The 26,098-nt window shown below is 47.2% G+C and overlaps 1 protein-coding gene and 1 pseudogene across 1 annotated transcript; both read left to right on the plus strand.

Moving 5' to 3' along the window:
* The first annotated feature begins 334 nt into the window (after positions 1-334).
* LOC134381694 (small ribosomal subunit protein uS12-like) lies at positions 335-12,285 on the plus strand (annotated as a pseudogene).
* Positions 12,286-12,291: 6 nt separating this feature from the next.
* Positions 12,292-24,668, plus strand: NPFFR1 (neuropeptide FF receptor 1). Its single transcript, XM_063101565.1, has 5 exons — positions 12,292-12,305; positions 12,566-12,606; positions 13,353-13,667; positions 20,817-20,916; positions 23,795-24,668. The coding sequence occupies exons 1-5, from the start codon at positions 12,292-12,294 to the stop codon at positions 24,666-24,668; spliced, it is 1,344 nt and encodes a 447-aa protein (XP_062957635.1).
* The last annotated feature ends 1,430 nt before the right edge of the window (positions 24,669-26,098 follow it).

Below are 26,098 nucleotides of genomic sequence, written 5' to 3' on the forward strand. Positions count from 1 at the left end.
CCTGTTCTCCTGGGAGAGCTCAGAGCTGATGGCCCTCCCCTGTATTCCCAGCTACTTCTCATCCCCTTGTTAGGAGGGCCCACAGTCCTGGACACCCGCATGGGTGGCTGGGGGTCAGGCTGGGGTGGAACAAGGACGAGCAGCGGGGACAGAGGCTGGGAATGTGGGGCACGGAGAGAGTGGCACGGGGTTATTGGACGTGGCTGCCAAGGCTGCAGTGGACGGTGGGGTGTGTCCCCTACTTTGGAGGGGTGCTCGGTCCCTGCACGAGTGTGCCACGAGGGAGGCGGGCCGGGGGCGCCCTCGCTTGGCGGGCACAGGTGTGCCGGGTGCCATGACGACGGCGCCGCGCGAGCCCCCTCCCTCTCTCTGGGCCGGAGGCGCAGGGCGGCGGGCGGGCGGCAGAGCCCAGTGGCCACCAGCGCTGCGCGCCAGTCTTGAGCCCCGGGCCCCGAGGGGAGCAAGACCCGGCCGGGAGCCGGGGCCTGGGAGCGCACGCCCCGTGCCCGCCCCCGCCGGACCGCCGGCTGTGCAGCGTGGGGGCAGGGGTGTGGCAGGGCAACCCAGTGTCTGCAGACTGCCCCTTCGCCTCTGCCAGCCTGAAGGGGCTCGCAGCCCCTCCTCACTGGACACCGTCTCAGAGCTGGAAGGAGTGGGCAGCATGGAGGGTGAGTGACCCCGGGGCTGGGGGTGGGGCGTGGGGTGGGATATGGACACAGGAGCCGTGGGCCAAGGAAGAGGAAGGGGGCAGGGGTGGCTGATCACGACGGCTGTCCAGATCCAGACACCGTGCAACTCTAGTGTGTGACAGAGACAGAGACACTGTGAGACCGGGAGAGAAAGACCTGGATATCTCCATGCCCGTGTTGTGTGTGTGTGCACCCACGCCGTCCCTTGTGCCTGAACAGAGGATCATTTTAGATCAGGTGAGAACAGTATGGCTATTAGCTTTAGAGGAATTGTCACCAACTCTGCCTACTTGAAGGGGTGGAGGTAGTGGGGGAGATGGAATTCCAGAGATCTCCATGCAGAGAGAATTTCTCTCCCTAGAGAAAGGGGAGGGAACTATGGACCTAACCTCGAGTACTTTAAGGGATAGTGGCCCAAGGTAAGGCTGCTTGTTCCAACATTACTAGGTGGGGGTCCAGACCCCTCAGCCATTGTGGGCAAAGGGAACTACATTTAGGCTAAGAAACTGGAGGACTGAGGGCTGGTCCACTGGCTTGCTGTATGTCTTTGAGATGGTGCTTAAACCTTTCTGTGCCACTGGTTACTCATCTGTTGAATGAGGAACTTGCATTCAACTGGCTTCACAGGGTGGCTGGGAGGATAAAATAAGATAAGACATGTACAAATTCATCTCAGTAAGAGAAGTCTTCTGCAAGAGGTAATAAAACCCTAAAATTCCAATAAGTAATTGCAAACCCGGCTGTCAATATAGAAAAGGGAGTTTTATAGAAAATCTTGGGAGGCTGTGTATTAGTCCATTTCTGTTGCTTATAACAGAAATACCCGAAACCGGGTAATGTATAATGAAGCAATATTTATTGCCTACAGTTTTGAAGGCTGGGAAGTCCAAAGTCCAAGTAACACATCTGGTGAAAGCCTTGTTGCTGTGTCGTGATTCTTCACAGCAAAGCAGGTGTCACATGGCGGAAGCAGAGAGACAGAGCTAACTCCTCTCTCCTCCTTTTAAAGCCCTCAGAACCATGACCACGACCACCATTAAACCATCAAAGGATTAATCCATTTACTTGGGCAAGGTCCTCACAATCTAATCACCTCTTCAAGGCCCCACCTTTCAATGACCACAATAGGATTTCCTACCCTCTTAACACTGTCACTGTGGGGACCAAGCTTCTGACACATTGTATTTGGGGGAGACACAATTCAATCCATAGCAGGCTGCATTTGTAGCTTTCCAATGAGCTAGGATTTGAAAAGTACACACACAAAAGATGCACGAGGAATGTATAACCCAGCAGGAATCTGGAAGACTGGCAAAATCTGTAAGAATAGTGTTAGCAAAGCCCCAGTCAACAGAAGCCGGGGAAAAGACAGAGCAAAGAGCTTTCCAAGTCTAAATAAAGATAACATGAAAGAATATCCTCAGGGTTTGGTACACAAGGGCAGTCAGATCAAGGCTCAGGCAATTTCATTTCAAATTGTGGAATGAAGAGCATACAGAGGAAAGTGAAACCCAAGATAGGTGAATGAGAGGAATAAGACATTGAGCCACCTCCAATAAACTCACCCCTTGAAGCCCAGACAAACGACAGCCCGAAGTCCTGGGGGCATTTGCAGATATAATCATTGCTCTAGAGGAAATTACAGAGAACAAAGCAAATGCCAGAAAACTGAAGATGAGCAAATGTACTGATTTTCAAAAGGGAGGAAAGATAGATTTAAAAAAAAAACTTCTAAACTGCTGAGATCAACCGCTGTTAAAATTCCAGAAGAAATCATCAAACATACAGTGCGCGCCTAGGAGACACTAAAGCAATCACACACCTTAGAATATTTTTTAAAGGGAGTCATCCTTCACACTTGCGAAGATGTGTTCCTGAGTGTGTTTATTACAGTGCACAATGGGAAACTATCTAAATGTCCATAAATTCAGTAAATTAAAGATGAGACACGCCTGCAATGGCATGTCATGCAGACATTAAAAACTGTGCTTAGGGGCTGGCCATTTAGCTCAGTTGGTTAGAGCACAGTGTTGTAACACCAAGGTCAAGGGTTGTAACACCAAGGTCAAGGGTTCGGATCCCCTTACTGTCCAGCCACCAAAAACAATGAAAAAGCAAAAACTGTGCTTAGGATTTTGTTTATTGACATGGAAATATGTCCACTGCCTATTGTAATAAAAAAAAAAAAGCAGGTTTTAGAATATGTCTGTCGTATAATCCCCTTTATGCAAAATTATGTAGATTTATTACTGGAGATATACATACATAATATATGCAAAGAGATGGTCACTAACATCTTCATTTGGATTCTCTTGCTTCTGAAAGCATACCCTAAGACAAGGACTTGGGTATAGGGAGTTTATTTGGGAGGTGAGGACAGGAAGCATGGTGAAAAAAGAGGGCAGTAAGATAGAAAAGGGAGAAAGGTTAAGAAATGGGTGTGTGAATGGGCTCGTTTTAGCTGTGGGTAACTGGGGTTTCTGTCCTGCAGAGGACTTTTTGGGAAAAGTACAGAATGAACCCAAGGTTTGTCCCACATGAGATGGGCGCCGACTGCTATTTGCCCCGCCCCACTAGCTGAGGGTTGCTCTGCTGCTGGAGTTCTGGGTTGTTCCTGTTCATGGCTTCTGAGAAAGCAAAGCAGAGAGACCCCTGGGTTCAGGCTGGATGGTGCGCTGGAGGTGCAAGGATCTGCCTGCCCCAGCTGACATCTTTGGGCCAACGGGACATGGCAGGAAGCATCACAAACACATCAGCCACACAGTTATCTCTGCGTATGAGATTTCAGGGATGTTTACTCTTTTCCTTTGTGGTGCTCTGAACTATTTTATGATAAGCACATCTTTTAAAATAAAAACAAATCAAAACATTTAAAAAAAGAAAGATATAGTGCTCATTAGGAGCTGATATTAGTGCTCCCTAAGAACAAATGAGGCTAAAATGTACCAAATTTCCTCTTTCGGACTGGGTTTCTGAGAGGTAAAAAGATGAACTACAGCAGTTCAGCAGGACACTGCAAAGATCTCTCATGAAAACCTGTAAGTTGATGGACAGCAGTGGGAAGGAGGCTGGAGGACTGACAACAGGGCTTTCCTTAAAGGTTTGATGTCTAGAGGTTCCTAGGAGGGCAAGTACGAGGCATGCTTTTCAAATCCATGGACAGGAGCCATAACAGCCACAAGGCAACATGTTCAAGATTTAAGGTCATCTCAACATACTGGAATGACAGATTTAAATCCAGAAAATGAAATGTAAATGTAAGTGAAATGTAATGTCCTGAATTTAGGTCCTAAAAATCAATGCCTTACATTCAGATGGGGAGAGCTGGCTTGCATTCTTGAGAAAAATTACTGGGGGGGAGGGGCCTGTCAAAATGAGCTGATGAGTGACAAGATGGGCCCGGAGCCCCTCTCACTGGGAATCCTGGGATGTTGGAGTGGGAAAAGGCAGGCAGAGGGGGATGATCCCGGGGACAGGGGCTCACTCTTCTGTGTGGCTCCCGGCAGCAGAACCGGGACTGGTGGAAACAAGTTGCAGTAAGACAATTCAACTCGACATCAGGAAGAACTTTCTATCACTCAGAGCTGGCACGGAATCTGTCTCCCCACCAGTTCCCACTCTCCAACTTGAGCAAGGGGGACTGATTACGACTGGGGGACAGAAAGGGGAATTTTGGGGTGGCTGTACCAAAAATATGAGGGTACTTTAAAAAGTTCACGGAAAAATAGAATTAAAAGATAATATGAATCTTTTCATGAACTTTTTGAAGTACCCTCTTACGGCCTGGAGGGCCCTCTGCGGGTCCAGAGCCTTCTCGCAACACCTAATGACAGATGCTTCGGTCTGCTGAGCCCCCTGCGGAGTTGCTGGGCCAGCTGGGCAGTGACCCCTTCCACTGTTCCCCACTGGGCCTTAACTGTGGTGTTACGCTGTGGGATAAGTCAGCAAATCAGATCCACTCCCCATTCCAGTCCTAGCCCAAACCCAGTCTAGTGGCTTCCTGGGAGCCCTTAGCAGCCTCCACAGCTATCTCCCCAGCTGGAGAGCTCTGTGGCTGAGAGAGTCCCATGGGCTGGGAAGGAGTGTGCCCACATTGGCTGGAGGTGGGCACACCTGTGGGGAAGGAGCCATGCAGAGGAAAGAGGTCACTGGGGACAGGAGGGCAGAGGAGCAAGCCAGCCCGTCTCTCTCTAGCACAGGACACAGTAGCATCTTGGAGGTCCAGGGGGTTGCTGCTTGTTCATGCCCCTTGGAAATGCTGCTGCCAGAGTCACTGTGCCTTATTGTTTTCTACAAAGCACTTCATCATCTGAGAGCTTCCCAACCAGCCTGAAAGGTGGGCAGGGAAACAGCATCAGCCCCATTTAACAGATAATGAAACTGAGGCTCACAAGGTACAACTAGCCCTGGTTTGAACTATAGCAGGTCTGCTGGCTCTTTCTGCAAAATGGCCTAGATTCTGGGGATACTCTGGGGCTGCAGCCTCTGCAGAGTCCAGCTATCCAGTTTCGTCCTGAAGACTTTCTGCTTTTTCCTGTCTTGCTGGGAGTGGGGAAAGGAAGGGTGTCAGCTGTTTCTGGGAAGGCAGAGGCTAGGTGGGTGCAAGTCTGGTTCTCTCTGGGACATGGTCTGTCTGATGGCATTTGTCATCCTTCCAGCAGTGAGTTGAGGAGAAATGCAGTAAGTATTTCTGCTCCAATCATGTGTGGCCCATTCTATTGCAGACCCCAGACTATTAGAGGCGGGAGAGGCCTATGGAAGCAGGTGCTCAACCCTGATTTTACAAATGAGGAAACTAAGGCCCCATGAATGGAACTGAAAACACAGCTAATTTTTACCGGATTTACTTAAGATACAAATATGAAAGAATTATTCAGTCTCTCCTTCTCAAAAGGTTTTGTTGCCTTCTTATTAATAACTGAAATTGTACCATTAGACCTTTGCTTTTTCTGATTTAAGCGTTTACATCTTTTGAAACACAAACACTGAAAAGAAACAACACTTAAGGTGTTGTGAATAATTTCCTCATCCATGTAAACAAATTTATCATAACCTTTTGTAAAAGAAGATCCTGCTAGGGATGGGGAGAGAGAAAACAAGTAACGTGGGACAGAGATGCTAAGACTTTAGGTGGTGATGCCTGCTTTGGAAGTATTGGGTGGAGGAAGAATGAATCCCAAAGGAGTCAGGTGTCCTTTTCCATTACTTCTCAGTTGAGCACAGAATAGCCCTGGTTCTGCCTCTGACCACCATGTGCCTACATCTTCGGGAAAGGTTTTAGGGGACACCTGCAGTATTCATGGTGTCAGTGTTGTAACAGGAGCCTCAGGGAGCCAAGGTTTCCCCTCCCCCCAAATCAAGGATCCCTAGTTGCTGCTAATAGATGTTGGAGATTTTTGTAGGTGACTTGATGATACCCAGAGAGAATGAGAAAATGGTTGGAAGTGGCAGAGCCAGAGCAGGAGCTTTCAAACTCAGACCAGGTCTTCTGGCTTATTTGATGGACCCTGAATCCTAGAGTCAAGCAAAACCTGGGGCACTGCCACTGCTGCACTCTGTACTCTGACAGCAAGTCTCTTTGTCTTTGAGCTTTGACTTTCCTGAGAAATGCAGATAATTTTCCTTCCCTTGTCAGAGATAGCTTGATGTTGTATAAAACGTATTTGAACAATAATGAAAATAGTGTGTCTATCAGAGCCTATGGGATACAGCTAAAGGAGTTCTTAAAGGAAAATTCATAGCGTTCAGTACCTATATTAATTATCAACATGAATAGGACCTTTGCCAGATAGTGGGGAGCATTCCAAACTGAATTAGGCATAGCTTCTGTCCCTAAAGTATTTCCAGCTTAGTGGAAATTAAAAAACAAACAAACAAACAAAAAACTCTACTTATAGGTGAAGTACAAAGTGACATGTGACCACATTGCAGGTAGACTGAACAGGCAGCAATAGAACCCAGAAAAGGAGCTCCAGGGCATATGTTTAGCCTTACCAGGAGCATGAGAGAGGAAAATCCCTCACTCCCATCCTTTTCCCCTCCTTAAATCTCTTCTACCCCCATTTCCTAAGGCCTGGAATTCCTTTAAATGGGCTGAGGGTAGGCTCAATATGTGATAAAGGCAGTTCAGTGTTCACTGACAGTTAAATGACTTGTATCAGAACCTTTCCTGAATATAGGTTTTGATGGGTGAAACCTGAGTGCTCCTGGAGGAGGCAAGGAGAAATAAAAAGGCCTCAGAGTAGGAGAAGAGGAAGTATAAAAAGAAGCTTGTTTGAGGCTCCCTTTGGCTACCCTGGGAACTCAGCTCTCAGAATCTTTGGCCTTTGCCAACCGAATGATTCTTGGAAGGCCTACCTGCTCTTACTCACCAAGAAGGGAATGGGCTTGCAGAATCCATGCTGCTGTGGGGGTACCTGGATGGGGTAGGTTTGGCTCAGCCTGCAGGAGTGGCAGTAGGAGGTCATAGGTTTCAGGAAAGTTCCTTCCTCATGGATCCTGCTACACATCCACCTTTCATTCTCCTGAGCAGCCCTAAGTCAGGCCTTGCTCAAGCTTGCTTTTCTGAAAACAAACACAAATGAATTGGTTCCTCACTGTGACCCCTTGGTTCCCCACAACTGCCTGGCAGATAGTGCAGTCAAGAAGCAGCTTGTACGTCTGTGAGGCCCTTTGTAACATACTCTGGTGTCTCTCTGAGCCTAGTAACAACCCCATGAGATGGGGAGGGGCAAGAAGCCCAGGTCATCCATGTTTGAAAGTCAAGGACACAGGGATGAAATGGATTTCTCTCCAGTTCACATAGGAGTACTAAGGGGTGGCATGGGGGATTAGGGTCCCCTATTGTCAGTCCCTGAGCCACCCCAAACTAAATACACTTTTCTGTAAAAACTGTGCAAAAGCAACTTTAAGACAAGGTCCCAAGCTTTTCCTTCAAAACAAGTTGCCCTCCCCTACCCCCTCTTATATGCAGTGAGTGACCACCATTGGGCCACTCTCAAGGTCAAGCTTTCTGATTCCCTGTGCATCAGTCTCCATGGAAGATAATATGGCCTGTTAAGAGGCAGTGGGGAGGTGGGGAGCATCTAATCTGGGGAGGAGGAAACTTGGGTTCTGTGGTGCTATCCCTGTCCACCCCTGCCCCTTCTGCTGTCCCTGGGATTCTGAACCTGGACTCTGCAGACCCCCTGGAGGTCTAAGGATGATTAACTTTAATCCCTTTATATTAGCCAAGACACAGGTTACAAGCAACAAAAACTGGTGCTGGCTAACTTAACCGACAGTGGGAATCTATTGGAAGGACGTGGGTAGGTCATCCAGTGGAAGGAAAATCATGTTACTAGGACCCAGAGTCAAATCCAAAGCAGAAGATGTCTGACTGGCTATCCTTTGGCCAGGGGTGGGTACAGACTCATGATTGATGGTCCTTTAAAAATTGTACGCAAGGAGGAGGACTAACTTTTCAAGGGAAAAATCACTTTGCTAGAGGGTAATGGATGCAGACCGAGCCAAAATCCCGAATGCCCACCACTCCCCTCAAAGTGCATGTCAAACATCTGATGCTCTTTTGGGGAGAGAATCCAATGCTTTTGAAGACCATAAATTCGTTTGGACAAGGACCATTTCTTTGTACATCAGCAGAAAACCTTTAAGGTAGCATCTGTGAAATGAATTAATATGCATCAGAGTCTCAAAGACTTTGACCCCCAAAATGTGAAGCCCCACTGAACCTGACTGTGAGTGCCTCAAAAGCAGGGACTGTAAATTCAGTGGTTCTTAAATCTGGCTATATGGGGAACTTTTTAAAAAATACCAGCACCTGAAAACCAACCCTGATCCAGATTCCGATCCAGTTGGGGTGGGGATGGGGGGCGGGTGGCATAGTGGTCTGTATTATTAAAAGCCACATGACTTTGATATGAGTCAGAGTTGAGAAGCACTGACGTAGTCAGTATTTTATCACATGTATCAGTGTTTCCTTCTGATCAGAAAGGTTAAATACAAGTAAGAAAAAAGAAAATAAAAATCACTTGAGGAAACACCACCCCTGTTGACAAGCACTTAATTTTTTTTATTCATCTACAGTTCACACACACACACACACACACACACTTTTTAAATGGAATATGGATTTATAATGCATGCACATACTATTTTGTAAGCATTACAGTGCATGTTCAATATTTTCCCCCATGCCATTAGACCTCACTCTGTTCCTTAGGAGAAAGCCCTAGAAGTGGAACGGCTGGATTTGGGAGTGGGCCCTTGTTAGGGTGCTGGACGGATGTGCCTCTGCTGCGAAGGCTGAGCGGGTCTGTGCTCACATCCTCAGTGCGCAGCCACGCTCTGGCCCTTACTTTTCATCTTTGCCAGTCTGATTGAGGAAAAGCTTAACCTGTTTAAAGCATTCTCCAGATAATTCTGATGTACGCTCCAGTTTGAGAACCACAAATTTTATTTAAAATTGCATTTCTTAGGTTACAAATGAACTTGAGCTTTTGTTTCGTGTGGTTATAGCCATTTGTCCTTTGTGCTTTGTGCACATGGCAGTCCCTCATGTCAGCCGATCTAGGCCTGTGTTTACCCTGAGGCTCTCAGGAAGTGGGTGGTGAATGGGTGGGCCCCAGGTCTCCAGTCTGGGCTGAGCTCCATGTGTTACCCGGACAAACAGGCAGCTGGCGATAACAATGAGGCAGGAAGGTAACTATGAGCTGGAAGGCTGTGAACTCAGGGAAACACCCATACCAATTCTGGGCTAAGTCATACATTTTGGCATTGTTTTCTCTCTCTCACATCTTTCAGGCTTGTAGGGAGGCCCCAACCAAGAATATTATAGAAATATTATGTGCACAGCCATTGTGTAATTTTCTAAGCTAACTCATACTGAGTGCCGTGTGCACCAAAGAGCTCCAAGTTCTTTTCACACATTATCTCATCGAATCCTCTTTTATATGTGGTAACTTATCTTCATTTGACCAGTGAGGAATCTGATTTCCAGAGAGGTAACATGACCTACCCTAGGTCATAGCCAGGAAATGTTTGGAGTTTCTATTCTTTTTTTTGGCAACTGGCTGGTACGAGGATCTAGACCCTTAACCTTCAGTGTTACAAGGCTGCACTCTAACCAACTGAGCTAACCAGCCAGGCTGTGTTTCTATTTTAAAGATGAGAATGCTGAATTCCCACAGAAGTAAGGATGCAGGAAGGAGGGCTGGGACTGCCCAGTCTTTGTGTATCCACTACTGGAGCCTTCAGTCAAAGTCCTTTAGCTCTATGGTTCTCAAACTGGAGCACGCATTGGAATCATCTGGAGGAGGATGCTTTGAAATTTAAAACAGAGAGAGCTGGCCCCAGCCCCAAGGGTTTCTGCTTCCCTAGGTCAGGGATGAGGTCTGAGAATTTGCCTTTCTAACAAGTTCCAAGGGATGCTGATGCTGCTGGCCGGGGACTACGCTTTGAGTGCAGTCAAACCAGTGTGCCCCTGTCTTATCTCCAGCCCAGGGCTTTCAGTGGCTCAGAGCCAATCTCTGAGATCATCACAGTGTCCTAGAGACAACTATTATTATATTCTGAGACCTCTGGGAAGCTCCCCGAGTAGGGGAATGGCTTAATTGGGTTCAGAGGACTACAGTTTTGTAGGATGTAACCACAAGGGCACCTGTCAGAATCCCAGAAAGGACAAGTCAAGGGTGTTAATGAGATCTCTGGCTGCTGGCTTGGAGCCAGGTGGGGTGGGAGACCTGTCCCCCTCCACCTCACCCTGCCCCCCTCCACCCGTCCCTTCCCCCCAGCCCAGTGAATTGCCAAGAATAGGAAGGGTTTTTTCCTCTCAAGAAGAGATGACTGTGCTGTGCTGGAAGCTGGGCTGAGTCTGGAGACAGGTGCCCAGGCTCAGCTGAGTCTCTAGAGATATGCAGGGTGGCTCCCAGGCACTCCCCAGGGACAGACTTTGGGATATGAGCTCACATGTGGGCCAAGTGAAGGGCAGTGGGGGACACAGACAGACTGGAGTCTAGCCTGAAAGGTTCTGGCAATTTCTTCTGCCCACTCACACCCACAGATTTCCCCCAGTCATGGGGACTGGTTCAGAGTTGACTTTCAGGCTTATCAGGGATTAGCTGCCTGTGGAGTCTCCCAACAGGCACTGTGACAAGTGAAAACTCTCATGGGGGTTCTTACTGGAGGGGCCTGGAGAAGGCCTTCCAGCCCCAGCACTGCCTGCTTTAAGCAGGACCCTGTCACCTAGTGTCAGTATCTACCCTGCCTTCTTTGTTTCCTTCCTACAAATGTTTATTCATTCCATTACCACTGATTGTTTATTGAACCATTTACTTTGGACATTGACAAGATGCTGGAGACACTGCCACCAACAAGACAGGGAAAAATCTCTGCTCTTCAGGAGTTTATTTTCAAGTGTGGGGAAAAAGACAATAAACCTGAAAACAAAATATTGACATTAAAGAACATAAACAGGATGCTGTGAAAGATAATAGGATGGCACCTACTTTAAATATAGTAATCAGGTTGGGCTCCTCTGGGAAGACAATATTTAAGCTGAGAGCTAATGGAGGGGAAATGCAAAGGCCCTGGGGTTGGAAAAGCAAAACTGCCTGAGAAGCTAAGAGGATGGCCAAGGGGAGAGTAGCACTGGGTGAGGCCACAGAGATGTCAACAGGGGTCAGACCATGCAGCGTTTTGGAGGCCATGGTAAAGAGCGTGGATTGTGTTTTAAATGCAAACCCTGATGGTGCCAGCTCATTGGCCGGCCTCCAGGCTGGTGGCTGAGGTCTGGTGAGACAGAAAAATAGTCCCCAGAGTCTCTTCATCTTCTGGAACAGATCACATTCCGTCCCAGAGAAAGGCAGGAGGAGAGTTTATGAGACAACATCGTGGGTCACCACAACTAATGACTTCCCAGGAGAGCTGTGCCACTCCCTTCTAAACATGGCTGGGGAAACACACTCTGCCACTGGGTCCTGATTCAGAGACACAGAGCAGGGCCAACCCTGCTGCCTACTTGCTGTGGCACCTCGAGCAAGTCACAGGCCCTCTCTGATCCCCATTTCAAATGGGGCTAATGCTCAATCTGCTCACATCCTGGGGTAGCTTGGAGGGTTAAATAAAATAATAAAGTGCTGTAGTTCAGGCCCGTGACTCTGGCAGGTGGGGCAAGTGTCTCCATCTTCGTACTGCCAGGAAGCTCTGTAGTCACCAGTGAGACCAAAAGTGGCACAAGGAACAGTACATGAAAGCCCATTTGGGCACAGCCCTGAAGGCCAGCCCTTTTGGAGGTGCTTCCCACGGAGAGGGAATTGTGCTGGAAAACGGAGGAGTTGAAGCCCAACAGCCAAATTCTACCATCAGGAAGTGTGTCAGGGCCCAGCTGACCATGCACAGCAAGAAAATCACTGCCTTTGTACCCGATGATGGTTGCTTGAACTTTATTGAGGTAAACAATGAAGTTCTGGTTGCTGGATTTAGTTGAAAAGATCATGCTGTTCGTGACATTCCCCGAGTCTCCTTTAAGGTTGTCAGAGTAACCAGTGTCTCTCTTTTGGCCCTAAACAAAGGCAAGAAGGAAAGACCAAGATCATAAATTATGATGGTGAAAACACAGTAGTAATACATTTTCATATGCCAAAAAAAGAATAAATAAAATGAAATGAGATAAAATAAATAGATATGGAAGTGCTTTGTTCAATGCTATGCAGATGAAGCAGCTGGTCACAAGAGGGGGTGAAGGATGGGTGCAGGTCTTGGCTTTGCATTTTCTTCTGGTGAGTTTCATGGGCCTCTGCTCCTTAGCCCTGGTTCAGATCCTCCTCTTTTTTTTTTTTTTTTTTTCTCTACTGTCTTCTTGCCTTTTCCAACTACAGTTCTGTGGAGGTGAGGAGGAGGGACATCAAAGATTTTGAGGGTGTAACAGTCAGGTCCCAGAAGAAAACCGTGGTGCACTCAGAAAGGGTTTAACTGAAGTGAGTTTAATGGAAGACTTTACAGAGGGGAGGGGAGGGAAGGGGTAAGCAAACCAGCAAGGAATGGTGACATACCCAGGGACTAGCAACCCCAGGAAGCTGTTACCTCCTGCAGGCCTGATGTGCAAGGAGAGGGAACAGTGCCACTGTAGCCTGTCAAGGGCTAGAGCCATGGAAGAGGAGTCAGCCAGTAGGATCAAGCTGGGGCCATAGAAGAAAACAGCTGCTGGCAGAAGTGGGCCAGGGAGAGAGGGAGTCAGAGGATAAACACGTGACCTCGCTCTTCCCCTGCCCTTTCATCTCCTTTAGTGTCTCCCATTCAGCCAGAAGCCAGAGGAAAGGGAACATGGGTGATGCAGTCCTTAGAGGTTAGCCTCAGGGGCACCAAGCAGGGCCACAAAGGATGGAGCCTGGCAGTGGGGGGTGGGGGAGTTGGGGAGGTATTAATGGAAAGTAACCAACATTGGGGAATGAGTCATGGGCAAGATGGGGTGTGTGAGATTGGGGTTTGAGTGGTTGTGGGCTGAAAGTCTCAGGTCAGTGCATCCAGTTGCAATTGGAGTTGGGCACATGATCAGGTCCTAGGATTTGGTCAGGGTTTGGCACACAGAAGGGTCTCACCAGTGGTGAGAAGTTAGTCATTTCTTCCTTGGGTAGGGTCCTGATCCTTATGCTTCCTTGGTCCTAGGGGAGCCCTCCCAGCCTCCCAATGACAGCTGGCTCCCAAGTCAGAATGGGAGTAGCTCTGAGGCCGCCCTGGCTGTGAACCTCACCTTCTCCTCCTACTACCAGCACTCCTCCCCGGTGGCGGCCCTGATCATTGTGGCCTACGTGCTCATCTTCCTCCTCTGCATGGTGGGCAATGCCCTGGTCTGCTTCATCGTGCTCAAGAACCGGCACATGCGCACCGTCACCAACATGTTCATTCTCAACCTGGCTGTCAGTGACCTGCTGGTGGGCATCTTCTGCATGCCCACCACCCTTGTGGACAACCTGATCACTGGTGAGTGTGGGCCATGGGGAGTGTCCCACACTCCTTGGCTAAGGCCTGAAATGGAATCTTGGAAATTGGAAACCATCGCTGGGCTGGCCGCTGGCCAAGATTCCATTGTCTCAAACTCTCAATACAGTCCACTAGAAATAATAGATACAATGAATTGGTCATTTTCTTTGTGCCAGGCTTATGTCACATACTCTTCATGCAGTATCTTAATTAATCCTCACAACAATCCAATGGAGGGTGATTTATTATTATCCACATTTTATGGTTGAGGAAACATGCTCAGAGTGGTTAAGGGACTGGTTCGAATTTATGCAGCTGATAAGTGTCAAGGTCCACATTCTCACCCCATATTTCTAATCACTGTACCATTCAGCCTCAGTCTTCCATGTTATTCCCACAGACGGTTCTAGAACCAGTGGGAATAAGTGGTAGGGAGGCAGGTTTCCTCTGAACTAGGACCTAAAAATCCACTCATTTGAGCTGTTCTCCCACAGGAGAGAATCCTGCCCTGTAGGGAATGAGGTCCCTGTCACTGGTACTATCTAAAATAGGGACTGGCCAGGCACTTGACGGGATTTGGTAGAAGGTATTCGAGCACAGCTAGACTGCCCGGCCTCTAAATTCCTGCCTGTGCATCCTACAGTTGTCAGAATGACACCACTGTCATCTCTCTCTCTCATCTGATCGGGCCTTTCTTGTTTTGGAATCCGGGTTCCCCTCACCTGAGACTCCCTCCCTCACCTGAGACTCCCGGTGGGGTGGGACTCGTTTCCAGAGCTGTGGAGACCCCTAGAGGTCTGAGCCTGCAGAGTCTGAGCTCAGAGCTCCCAACAGCGGAATCTGGAGACTGAACAACCCCATTTGGCGTAACTTACCTGACTCTGGGCAGAGGGAGCTGCAGCCCGAGTTTCTACAGGTGCTAGGACCCAGGAAGTGGAGCCAGGGTGGAGTCAGCTCCCCTTGGCAGTAGTGGCTCTGCCTGGTGGAACCTTTACTCCCTGCTGAGTCCCAGATGCCTTCAGCAATGCTGAACATAAACTGCACAGCCTTCTCCTTCCCAACACACACACACACACACACACACACACACACACACACACACACACACACGCAGAGATGCACACACGTGCATGCACATCAACACACACACACCAGTCAATAGTGATATGGTGAGGTCACTAGTTGGGTAGGGTGGTGTCTGCCAGTCCTTTTCACACACTTAAATATTAAAATTATTCAGACAGGTAAAATGTTCACATGGTTCAGCAGTCAAAAGCTACCAAAAGTATCCAGAGAAAAATCTCCCTTCCAGCCCTGTCCTCCAGCCTCCCAGCTCCTCTCCTGTGAGGCAACCAGTGTTGCCAGTTTCTTATGTCTCTTTCCAAAAATATTTTAGGTGAGTACAAGCAAATTAAGGAAATGTTAACTTTCCAGTCAGTTCTGCACCTTTACTGTTTTTCACCGCTTAAAAACATATCATGTATGTTGTAAGATTTATTAAAATCAATTTAAACGGAGTTATTCCATACTAATAAATAAAAGAGTTTCTCATTCTTTTTGCAACTGCTTAGAATTCCATTGTATGGATGTACCACAATTTATTTTTAATGGGTATTTAGGTTGTTTCTAATAGAATCTTCTGCAATTAAATAAAACTTCATACCTCTTCTCTTTTTCTTTTATTAATTTATTTTTTTAACTCAGGTGCAGAGAATTGAATTATTCATGTCCGCAGTTCATGGCACTATGTGAGTTCACTGTGTTGTGAAGCCCTTGGTTTATTTTTTTATTTATTTGTACCCTTCTCCACTCTCTGACCCTTAAATTTGTGCCTTTTTGTTTGTATGCATTAGAAAATGTCCTGTTACTGTGTGAATGTTTTACATTTAAATATTTTTGTTAAGGTATTATAATTTAACAAACCATAAAATTCACCTTCTTTTAGTGTACAGTTTCATAATTTTGATGAACACCTACAGTCATGTAGCTACCACCACAATCAAGATGTAGAACAATTTCAGCACCCCAAAAAGCTCCCCCTTGTTTCTTTGTAGCCGGCCCCTCCCTCCACCCCTGGCACCATCAAGCTGTTTTCTGCAGGGACAGAAAACATAGTTTTGCCTTTGTAAGAATGTTATATGAATGGAATCATACAGTATGTAGCCTTTTGATTCTGGTGGGCTTTTGTTTTGTTTTCCTTTTTTACTTTGAAATGATTTTTGATTTAAAGAAAATTCGCAAAACTAGTACAGAGAGTTCCGATGTACTCTTCACCCACCTTTCCCTAATGTTAATATGTTAAATAATCATAATACAATGACCCAAACCCTGAAATTAGCACTGATATGATACTACTAACTAATCTGCATATTTTATTTGAATTTCACTAGTTTTCCCACAAATGTCCTTTTCTAGTTCGGGATCCAACCCAGGATCACACACTGTATTTAGTTGTTTTCTTAGTGTCCCCCAATCTGGGACAGGTGCTTAGTCTTTGTCTTCCATATTTAAAGAGTACTGATCAGTTATTTTGCAGAATATCATGTAATTCGGGTTTTCCCGATGTTTTACCATGATTAGATCCAGTTTATACATTTTTGGCAAGAATACCACAGAAGACATGTTGAGGAGACACATGATATCTGTATGTATTAGTAATATTGGTGATAATTTTGATCACTTGGTTAAGGTGTTGTCTCTCAGGGCTTTCCACTGTAAAGCTACCTTTTCTCCCTTTGTAATTAATAAGTATCTTATGAGGAGATGTTTCTCATTACACCTTTGCCCACTAATTTTACACTCCCTCGATGATTCCTGCTTACAATAATAATTGCTGTCCTGTTTCCTCAGTGATGATTTTCTATTAGCATCATTCCTTCTACAATTACTCCATGGGTTATAATCCAACAATACTATTATTGTTATTATTATTTTTTGCTTAAATTGCCCCAGATTTGACTACTGGGAGTTCTTTCCAGTTGGCTCCTATGTCCTTCCAACATGCTATCATGATTTTTTGAATATTTCCTTAGTTTCTGGGACCACAAAATGTTCCAGGCTCATCTTGTATTTTTCCCTGCTCCAGCCCTGGAATTAATGATTTCTCTAAAGAGCCCTGGTTTTTGTAAAAAATGAGGAATAATATTTAGAAAACAGGATCTGGGTTCTAGTTGTGCTCATCGCTACTGGGGTGTCATTGTTTCTAGGCCTTCTCAAGGGACAGAGCTAGGGAATATATGTATACTAACAAGAGATATTTAATACACATATCTTTATTTCTATATCTGTCCATCTGTATATATATTAAAAACCATAAGTTCATACTAATAACCTCTGATACCAATCCAATTTCACAAGATTCATTTTAACTTTCCCCTTTCTCTTATTTGTAACTTCTTTCTCAGACAGTGAGAAATCTAGCTCTATTTATCCACAAATATATTTACTTATTTGTTGAATCTTTGTATACACATAAGGATTGCTAAGCATTGACTTCTGTGATTTGAGTTTGCCTGATGTTTTCCCACAATTAGATCCAGTTTATGTATTTTTGTCAAAAACATCACAAATGAGAATGCAGAATTTATGTATAGTTCTTTCTGTCTTTAGTCTTATAGTGTACAGTCAAAATACTGTTTTCCAAAGTTATTTAGGTCCCCCAACCCCTCCAATGTGGTTATATTATTCATTTATAATACAATTAGGTTTACTTGTTATTGTTTGTATTCCACATTGGGTTCTCCCACATCCTGATAGATTTTAATTATTTATTTTTTGAGCATATGAAATATTGCCCTGGTTCTAAGAAGTCAGAGCCACACAAAAAGATATACTCAGAGAAGTGTCACTCCCTTGTCATCTCAACTACCACATTCCTTCATTATTTTCATCCTATTCTTACCCCCTCCCTATATATGCAGACAATCTCATTATTATCTGATTTATGCCTCCTGTATTTCCTTTGAACAAATGAGAAGATAAATGCATATTTACTTCTTTTTTACATGAAGGGTCATATACTATAGATACTCTTCCTACTTTGTGTTTTCCAGTTAATATATGCTGGAAATCATTACATATCAGCTCATAGAGGTCTTCTTCAGTCTTTTTTATAGCCGTATAATACCACAGTTTATTCAACCACTTCTTCCTATGAACATTCAGGTGGTTTCTGATATTTCGCAATTACAAACAATGCTACAATGGATAACCTTGGGCATATGTATTTTGTGTTGCTGGAGGTATATATTTAGGGTAGATTACCGAAGTCAGATTGCTGGATCGAAAGGTAAGTCCCTATGTGGGTTGTTAGGTATTGCCTAATTCCCCTCCATAAGGGCTGCGGCAGGTTGCATTTCCGCCAGCAGTGTTTGAGAGTACCTATTTCTCTGCAGCCTTGCTGTGGTCATTTGCATTTTTTAAATTATGAATGAGGGTTGAACATTTTTTCATGTTTAGGGGCAGTTTTCAAATCTCTTGTAAATTGTATCTTTTCACACTTTTCTATCAGGTTTTTAGTCCTTTGTTCTTCAATTTTTATGAGTTCTTTATATATTTGGGTAAAATCACTTTGTGGTATATGTTGCAAATAATTTCTCTCTGTCATGTGTCTGTGACTTTGTTTATAGAAATTTTTGCTATGCAATTAAAAAATGTTTATATAGTCAGATTTACCAATCTTTTATTTTATTGCCTCTGGATTTTGTTTCCCTATACATAGTTTAAAGAAGGACTCATTTTTTTCCCCCTAGTACTTGTACGGTTTCATTTTTTACATTTAGCTCTCTAATCCTTTTGGAGTTTATTCTTGTGTATGGTGTGATATATATCTAATTTTTTCAAATGGTTACCCAGTTGATGTGGCACTATTTATTAAAAAGTCATTCTTTCCCACAGTGGTTTCAGAACCTTCATCATGTATTAAATTTCAACTGTAGCTGGGTGTAGTGCTGGGCTTTCTATGCTATTCTACTGGTCTGTGTATCTATTCACATATCAGTAGCACACTGTTTTAATGACAGAGGTTTGATAGTATATTTTAATGTCTAGTAGAGCTGGTACCTGTCTAAAGGTAGAGCAAAGACAAAATGCCCACCAAACTGAGAGGGTATCTTGAGACCAAAAAAAGAAGCAGGCATGTCCATGCAGTAAGGAAAAGAATTTTTTAATTAAGAGGGTAATTTACTTATAGGGTAATGGATCGGGAGGGCAGTGACCCAGGAGCATATGCAAAGTTTCTCCATGACACCACCCTGGTTGAGCCCAAGTTTATACAGTCAACTTACACAAAGCAGTGGAAAAAGCCAAGAAGCAATTGTTAACTAAGATACAAGCTAACTTCACTATTGATGACAACGATTATTATCTTTGGTGGTCTTGTGATGCAGGTAGCCAGAACAGCTGTTACCATGCCAGTACTTAATCATTAGGTCCCTTCTTTATACTCAGCAAGCTATTTTTGCCTATGGTTCTAACTTCATTATCTAGTTATCATGTAAATTCTGTGGGCAGGGCTCACACAAAGGACACAGCACGGTGGGGAGGGCTTTCAAGATGGAATAAGTTATGATCACAGTTTCACACTTCCCCCTGGTGTTTTTTCAGTGCCTGGATAAATTGTTAATTTAAATGAATGTTTTTGTGTTATAGATCTCATTCTATTTCTTATTTTTTTGCTAAGCCTTCTACCCATGTTGCCATGTGTACATTTGATGTCGCTTCTCATCACTGCCTGGTACTCCACAGTGTGCATCTACCACATTTTACCCTACGGTCTGGTGGACGCCAGGGTGGCCTCTACTGAGTGGTGAGCTAGAGCCAGCTTATATCAGCTCTTGAGAGCCAGTCATGCACATTTCTTCCCAACTCTCTGTGTCCAGTGACGTCGAGTTGGTAGTTTGAACTTTGCCATGCAGGGGGTTTTACACCACAGAAATTGGCAAATGCTATAAACCAGGGTTTCTTTGGTTTTGTTTGGGATTTTTTTTTCGAAGAGGTAATTTACCAGTACACCACTGCCTCTAACTCTCCATCATTACAAATAATATTACAGTGAACATCCTTATGGACTGTGAGGGAATGTCTTAAGGATATGAACCCAGGAGAGGAATTGCTGGGTCAGAGAGTTTGCATGCACACAGTTTTCCAAAATATAACCAGTCTGCTCTCTATAGCAGTGTTGACTTTCCATGACACTTAAACTCCCCAACATCTGGACCCGACTCTCACCATAAACCTGTAGTGATTTAGGGGCAAACAGACTGTAAGTTAATCTCTCCCTCAGTTTTCTTATCTATAAAAAAGGGAACGATGACAGCGGTTGTTGTGAGGACTGAATGAGACAGTGCCAGGTACTTAGTAAGTGTGTAGGCAGAAAGTCAGCATGCAGGAGGCTGTTGGCGGAAGGAAGGCCCCAGCCTTGGGAGAGGACTCCTGGCCCAGGCACGACAGACAAGAATCAGGTGGGGCCCCTGGCCTAGAGGGGCAGAGACACCAGGCAGTTACCAACACACAGCCTCAGGGACCTAGATGTGGACCTGGCACTAGTCCTAGGGGCAGGTGAGACCCAGGTCTTCTGACAAAGCAGAAGCCCTGGAATCAGAGTGAGGATACTAGGTAGGAGGGGCTGGAGCTGCTTTTACATCTCCCTTCCTGGTAGTAAGGATTAATTTGTCCTAGTGGTTCTCAACTTTGGCTGCCACTCAAATACATTGGGTAGATTAAAAAAATACTGATGTCTAGGTCCCATCCCCAGAGATTCTGATCATAAGTGGTCTGTCATGGGCCTGGATTTTGGTTCTTTTCAAAGCTCTCCAGCTGATTCTAATAAGCAGCCAGGGTTGAAATCCACTGGCCTAGAACCTCGGGCTGGGGTACAGGAGCAGAAAGCCAGGCAGGGCTGGATGGATCTAAAGCTCATGGAGAGAAATCATTGGTCAATACAAAGAACATCTCTAATAGAACTGTCCACATTGGTATGGGCTGGTCAGCTCCTCATTTTTGGAAGTGTGTAAGCTGAGGCCAGGTGACCCTTAGCAGGACATGGAAGGAAGATCCGAGCTTCAGAGTGGACCTGGCTTAGACAGGCTGAGGTCTTTGGCCTTTGGCTGGTGGGCATCTCTCACTCTGTGGGGGCCTCTGTCATTGCAGGGTGGCCCTTCGACAATGCCACATGCAAGATGAGCGGCCTGGTGCAAGGCATGTCTGTGTCAGCTTCCATTTTCACACTGGTGGCCATCGCTGTGGAAAGGTGAGTTTTCCCAGCTGGATTATCCCTGGGCCATCTGGGGCCAGGCACGAAGAGGAGCCACTGTCTCCAATGCTGGGCTGGCTGAAGGGCTGGGGCTGCTCTGGGGTAGGTGGTGCTGAATCCTGAGCCATAAAGTGAAGGGTTGTGGGCCAGCTGCTCCCTAGACTTGAGGGGCATATTGAGGACACCACAGTTTACTTCTGGAAGGTCTGGAGGCAGCTCCTGAGGAGGTTAATAAGGATTCCTGGGGCCTGCCAGGGGCTTGAGAGCAGTCCTTGTTTCCTGAGTGGCAGGAGTCCTGCCACCTGTGTGAGTCCCAGCAGGGGAGCGAACCCACAAGGTAGGCCTTGGTATGGCTGGGAGGAAGGGTTACTTCTTGTTCTTTCCCTCCACCCCATCACCTGCTGGTCCCTGGCAGTCCAGGTCTTACTCACTCCCCATCTCTGGCCACTTCTGGTCTTTCAGCCTCAGATTCCATCAGATTCTCTGATAAACGTGGGTCTGCTAATGTGGCCAGAGGTATGGAATGGAGCCAGGGGTCAAGGAGGCTTTGCAAACAATGAAGCACTGAACCAATAAGTCTTCCTCATGGCACTGCAGTAAGTCCTGCTCCCCCCAGCATCTTTAGTGGTATAAGGTAAGGGCTCCATGTGGGTGCTTTCCCCAGGGCATGGGAGGCAGGCAGGTAAGCTGGAGGTGGCTTTTGTCCTTGTCACGGCCTAGCTGTATGATGTTGGGTAAGTCACTTAACTACTCTGAGCCTCTGTTCTTATCTGTAAAATGGTAAACACTCTACAGGGTGGTTGGGAGGCTTCAGTGAACTTCTGCTTATAAAGCTTTTGCACAGTATCTGGCACAGAGTCTAGATGTCAGCTGTTAATATTATTTTACTTCTTCCTTACACTCAAACGCTCTCTCTGTTCCCTCTTCGACATGGCACTTCTTAGCCCTGCCCTTTCTAGAATCTAATGTTCTTATCCTCTTTCCACCTCTACCCACATCAGACTCAGTATTTTATAACACAGTGAAGTAGCCATCTAGGGTGATGGAACCAGGTTCCTCTCTCAAAAAAGCCACTAACTAGCTGGGTAATTAGGAGAAGTCCCTTCCCTTCACTGACCTTTGTTTTGTTATCATGGTGGAATGATATGAGAACATACACCCTCTCCCAGTGGTGTTTGCAGTATTCTTCAAGTCCCACCTCCTCCAGAAAGCCTTCCTGGACTGCCCCAGGATTCTCCTCCACCCATTAACTCCTATTGCACTTATAGTCGGTACTGTGCACTTTAAGAATTATTTGTTCTCTGCAGACTTCTTGAGTGTGTGTTGCTATGAAGCCAGTAGGTCAATATCATACAGGTAGAGACAGCAAGGCTTGAGTCAGGCCACGGGAGAGGTAAAGGGTGCTGTCAGGCCAGGGGAAGTGTGGGCGGGCAGGAGGGCAGGACACAGTGTAGTGAATGAGAAGGGGTGCTCAGCTGGGAGTCAGCTCTTGATCTGTGTTCTAGTGAAGGTTCTGCCCTTAAATAATCATGTGATCTTATAAGAAAGTCCTTTCCCCTCACTGGGCCAGGTTCCCCTTCCATTAAACAAGCAAGCTTGACTAGATGGTCCTTAGGTTTCTATTTTCTGGCATCAGTAGATGAGGAAAGACATTCTGGGAAGTAGAAGCCCTTCCTGTTTCTCCCTATTGGAAATGTCTCAAGTGTGGTAAGTGTAACCTCACTTTATCTTCACAACAACCCCACAGAGTAGGCCATAATATTGGCCCCATTTTACAGATGAGGAAACTCAGCAAGATTTTTGAGTAATTTGCCCTTCTGGTCGTTCATTCATGCTTTTATCTGCACACACTCTAGGAATATTGAGATGAAAAGGCATTGCACCTGCCCTCAAAGAGCTTGCAGTTGAGCGGTAGCCTTTGATTCACATGCAGCCGGGAGGTTTTCACCTCCTCTGCCCACCGAGCAGTTCTCAACCCTGGCTGCACACCAGAAACAACCCAGAAGCTTTTAAAAAACATGATGCTAAGGCCCCTTCACAGACTAATTAGATTGGAATCTTTGGCTGGGAGAAACAGGCAGAGATACAGTTTTTAAAATGCTTCAGGAGATTCTAACGTGCAGCGAGAGTTTACAGCTACTGGTTTATGTGGCATAGAGGAGCAAGTCAAGTCTGGGTTTAAGGCTGGTCCTTGAGACCTGCTAGCTGTGTTGCTTAACCTTGAGCCAGTTGCTTAACACCTCTGAGTCCCACTTTCCTCCTCTGTAAATTAAGGGTGTAATAATAAGGCTGAGACATTCTAAGGAGGCAATAATAAAGGTGCAGACTTGTCCTAAGGTGGAGGTACTGAGGGAAGGACACTGGCCAAGATGACATAGGGATAGCCTGTAATGTAGTCCCCACACATGACCTCCCAAGGCTCTCTGGAGAATCCATAAAGTTAAAAATTGTGTTTTTTGATACACCTAATTGGCCTACAGCTAAAAACTATTCTTTGATACAGAATGCTAAAAGTTGTATTCTTTGGTACCCAATGCTCCAGCACAGAGTGCGTAGACCGAGCGCTCTGCTGGCTGCGAGTGCACCGCGGGCTTCACTGTTCCCACACGGTCTGCAGTCTCCTGCTTTCTCCCGTAAATCCTGTAGTTGCCTTTGATCCTTTGACTACTCAGCCGGCTGAGCTGACTCCCTCCTGGGTGAGAAACGCATTTGCTGGCAGACTCACCCGATGAATGGGCTGTTCTGTGACGCCGCCTTCGGTGCAGTGATGAAAGTCCAGCCCCCGTCCCCCGCCCCCCTCCGGGGTCGCGGTCCTCCCCCGTCCCCGGGCCCCGCGCAGACCCTGCCTCTCTTCCCGCCCGCCCGGGTTCCGCAGGTTCCGCTGCATCGTGCACCCTTTCCGCGAGAAGCCGACCCTGCGGAAGGCGCTGGTCACCATCGCGGGGATGTGGGCGCTGGCGCTGCTCATCATGTGCCCCTCGGCCGTCACGCTGACCGTCACGCGCGAGGAGCACCACTTCATGCTGGACGCCCGCAACCGCTCCTACCCGCTCTACTCGTGCTGGGAGGCCTGGCCCGAGCAGGGCATGCGCAAGGCCTACACCACCGTGCTCTTCTCGCACATCTACCTGGCGCCGCTCGCGCTCATCGTGGGCCTGTACGCGCGCATCGCCCGCAAGCTCTGCCGGGCCCCGGGCCCGGCCCGCGGCGGCGAGGAGGCGGCGGAGGGCGGGCGCGCGGCGCGGCGCAGGGCCCGGGTGGTGCACATGCTGGTCGTGGTGGCGCTCTTCTTCGCGCTGTCCTGGCTGCCGCTCTGGGCGCTGCTGCTGCTCCTCGACTACGGGCAGCTCAGCGCGCCGCAGCTGCGCCCGGTCACCGCCTACGCCTTCCCCGTCGCCCACTGGCTTGCCTTCTTCCACAGCAGCGTCAACCCCATCATCTACGGCTACTTCAACGAGAACTTCCGCCGCGGCTTCCAGGCCGCCTTCCGCGCCCAGCTCTGCCCGCAGCCCTGCGGCAGCCACCGGGAGGCCTACTCGCAGCGGCCCGGCGGGCTCGTGCGCCGGCGCGTCTTCGTGGAGGTGCGGCCCAGCGACTCGGGCCTGCCCTCCGAGTCGGGCCCCAGCAGTGGCGCGCCCAGGCCTGGCCGCTTCCCGCGGCGGAGTGGGCGGGTGGCCCACCATGACGCGCCCGGGAAGGGTCCCGGCTGCTCCCATCTGCCGCTCACCATACCAGCCTGGGATGTCTGAGGTGGTGAGGGCCCGCTTGGACATATGACGTCTGCACATGGTGGCAGCCTAGTGTGCGGTTAGGGGTGCCACGGTGCCTCCCTCTCAGTGGGCAGCCGCTAATGCGTCTTCTCTACTGCCTTCATCCTCATCGGCAAATGAAGGGATGGGGGGTGGGGGGAGCTAACTTTCCCTGAAACCCTTCTGTGTAGTAGACTTGACAAACACCATCTCATTGAATTCTCAGCATGCTTTGCAAATAGGTTTTTCTTATGCCCCTTCTACAGATGCAAAAACTGAGGCCCGGATAGGCTATGTGACTAGCCCAATGTCTCTCGGCTGGAAATCCCATGCAAGCCGCATCTGACTCCAATGCCTGCTGTCTGCAAAAGGACCCATTACGGTGGAGCACAGTGAAATGTGCCAGTCCTAATTAGACAGCTGGGAAGAGGCAAAAGGGCAAAGCCAGCCTGTCCTTTGATGCTTTGTGTCCCTCATGTTCGTTACTGAAGCCATTCCCCTTGACCCTTTCCTAGGAGAACATAGTGTGCCCCTCCTGCCAGCTCTTAATGTGTTGGTTTGTCTTGTTCTTTACAAGAGGTGTCCAGGGTCATTCTCTTCCAGGACGTCACAACTGAGCAGCTGCAGAGTGATCCTTGGGGAGCCTGCTTCAGTTGCAGGGCACTCTGGGTCTTGCCCTCTGGGTCTGAGCCTAGAGAAGGGAGAAGGGGACTCTCTCCACCTCTGTCACCCAGACCCAGGCAAGAACTTAGACTGCAAGGTCACATGGAGGTGTCTGTTTACTTACTCATGAACAAGGAGGAAGGGAAAGCACAGAGCCCACTTTCTGCATTTGAAACATCTGTTCACTGGAGCTGCAAGCACAAAGCCTTCTCCGAGGGCTCTTCTTGCTTCCTGGGAGGGAGAAGCTGGCCAACCCAAGCTGCAGCTGGGGTGCCCTTTGGGGACTCCTGAAGGACAAACACTAAACCCCTTCCAGCAGGGATAACTCATGTACCTGAAAAGGGCATGGGGACGAGGCCCCTTGTTTATGCCACTGTCACCCAGCACACCTGCCTCACCTTGAAAAAAATGAGACTCCTCTCCAGGAGATGGGAGGAAATGGGATTGCCTCAGGTGATCCTTGCACAGTGCCAATAATCTGCAGTTAACTGGATATTTCCTTCACCTCTATAGAAAACAGTATCACTAAGAAATTAGTGTATAAAAAATAAACATTCCCAGGGGTCAGGGCTCTGAGGTTCAATTGCTTCCTTCCACACACAATGACTGAATCCTGTTTACTCCACTCTAAGTACAAAGTGTAGGGGCAGAAGATAATTCCCAAGCAGTTTTATAATATGTTCTCCAAGGAAGTCCCCAGATAATAATTCAATCCATACAAATGAGGTTGAAGAGATTGTTATTGCCATTTCACAAAGTAACAGGCT

The sequence above is a fragment of the Cynocephalus volans genome, chromosome 7, assembly GCF_027409185.1.
Source record: "Cynocephalus volans isolate mCynVol1 chromosome 7, mCynVol1.pri, whole genome shotgun sequence".
Taxonomy (NCBI): Eukaryota; Metazoa; Chordata; class Mammalia; order Dermoptera; family Cynocephalidae; genus Cynocephalus; species Cynocephalus volans.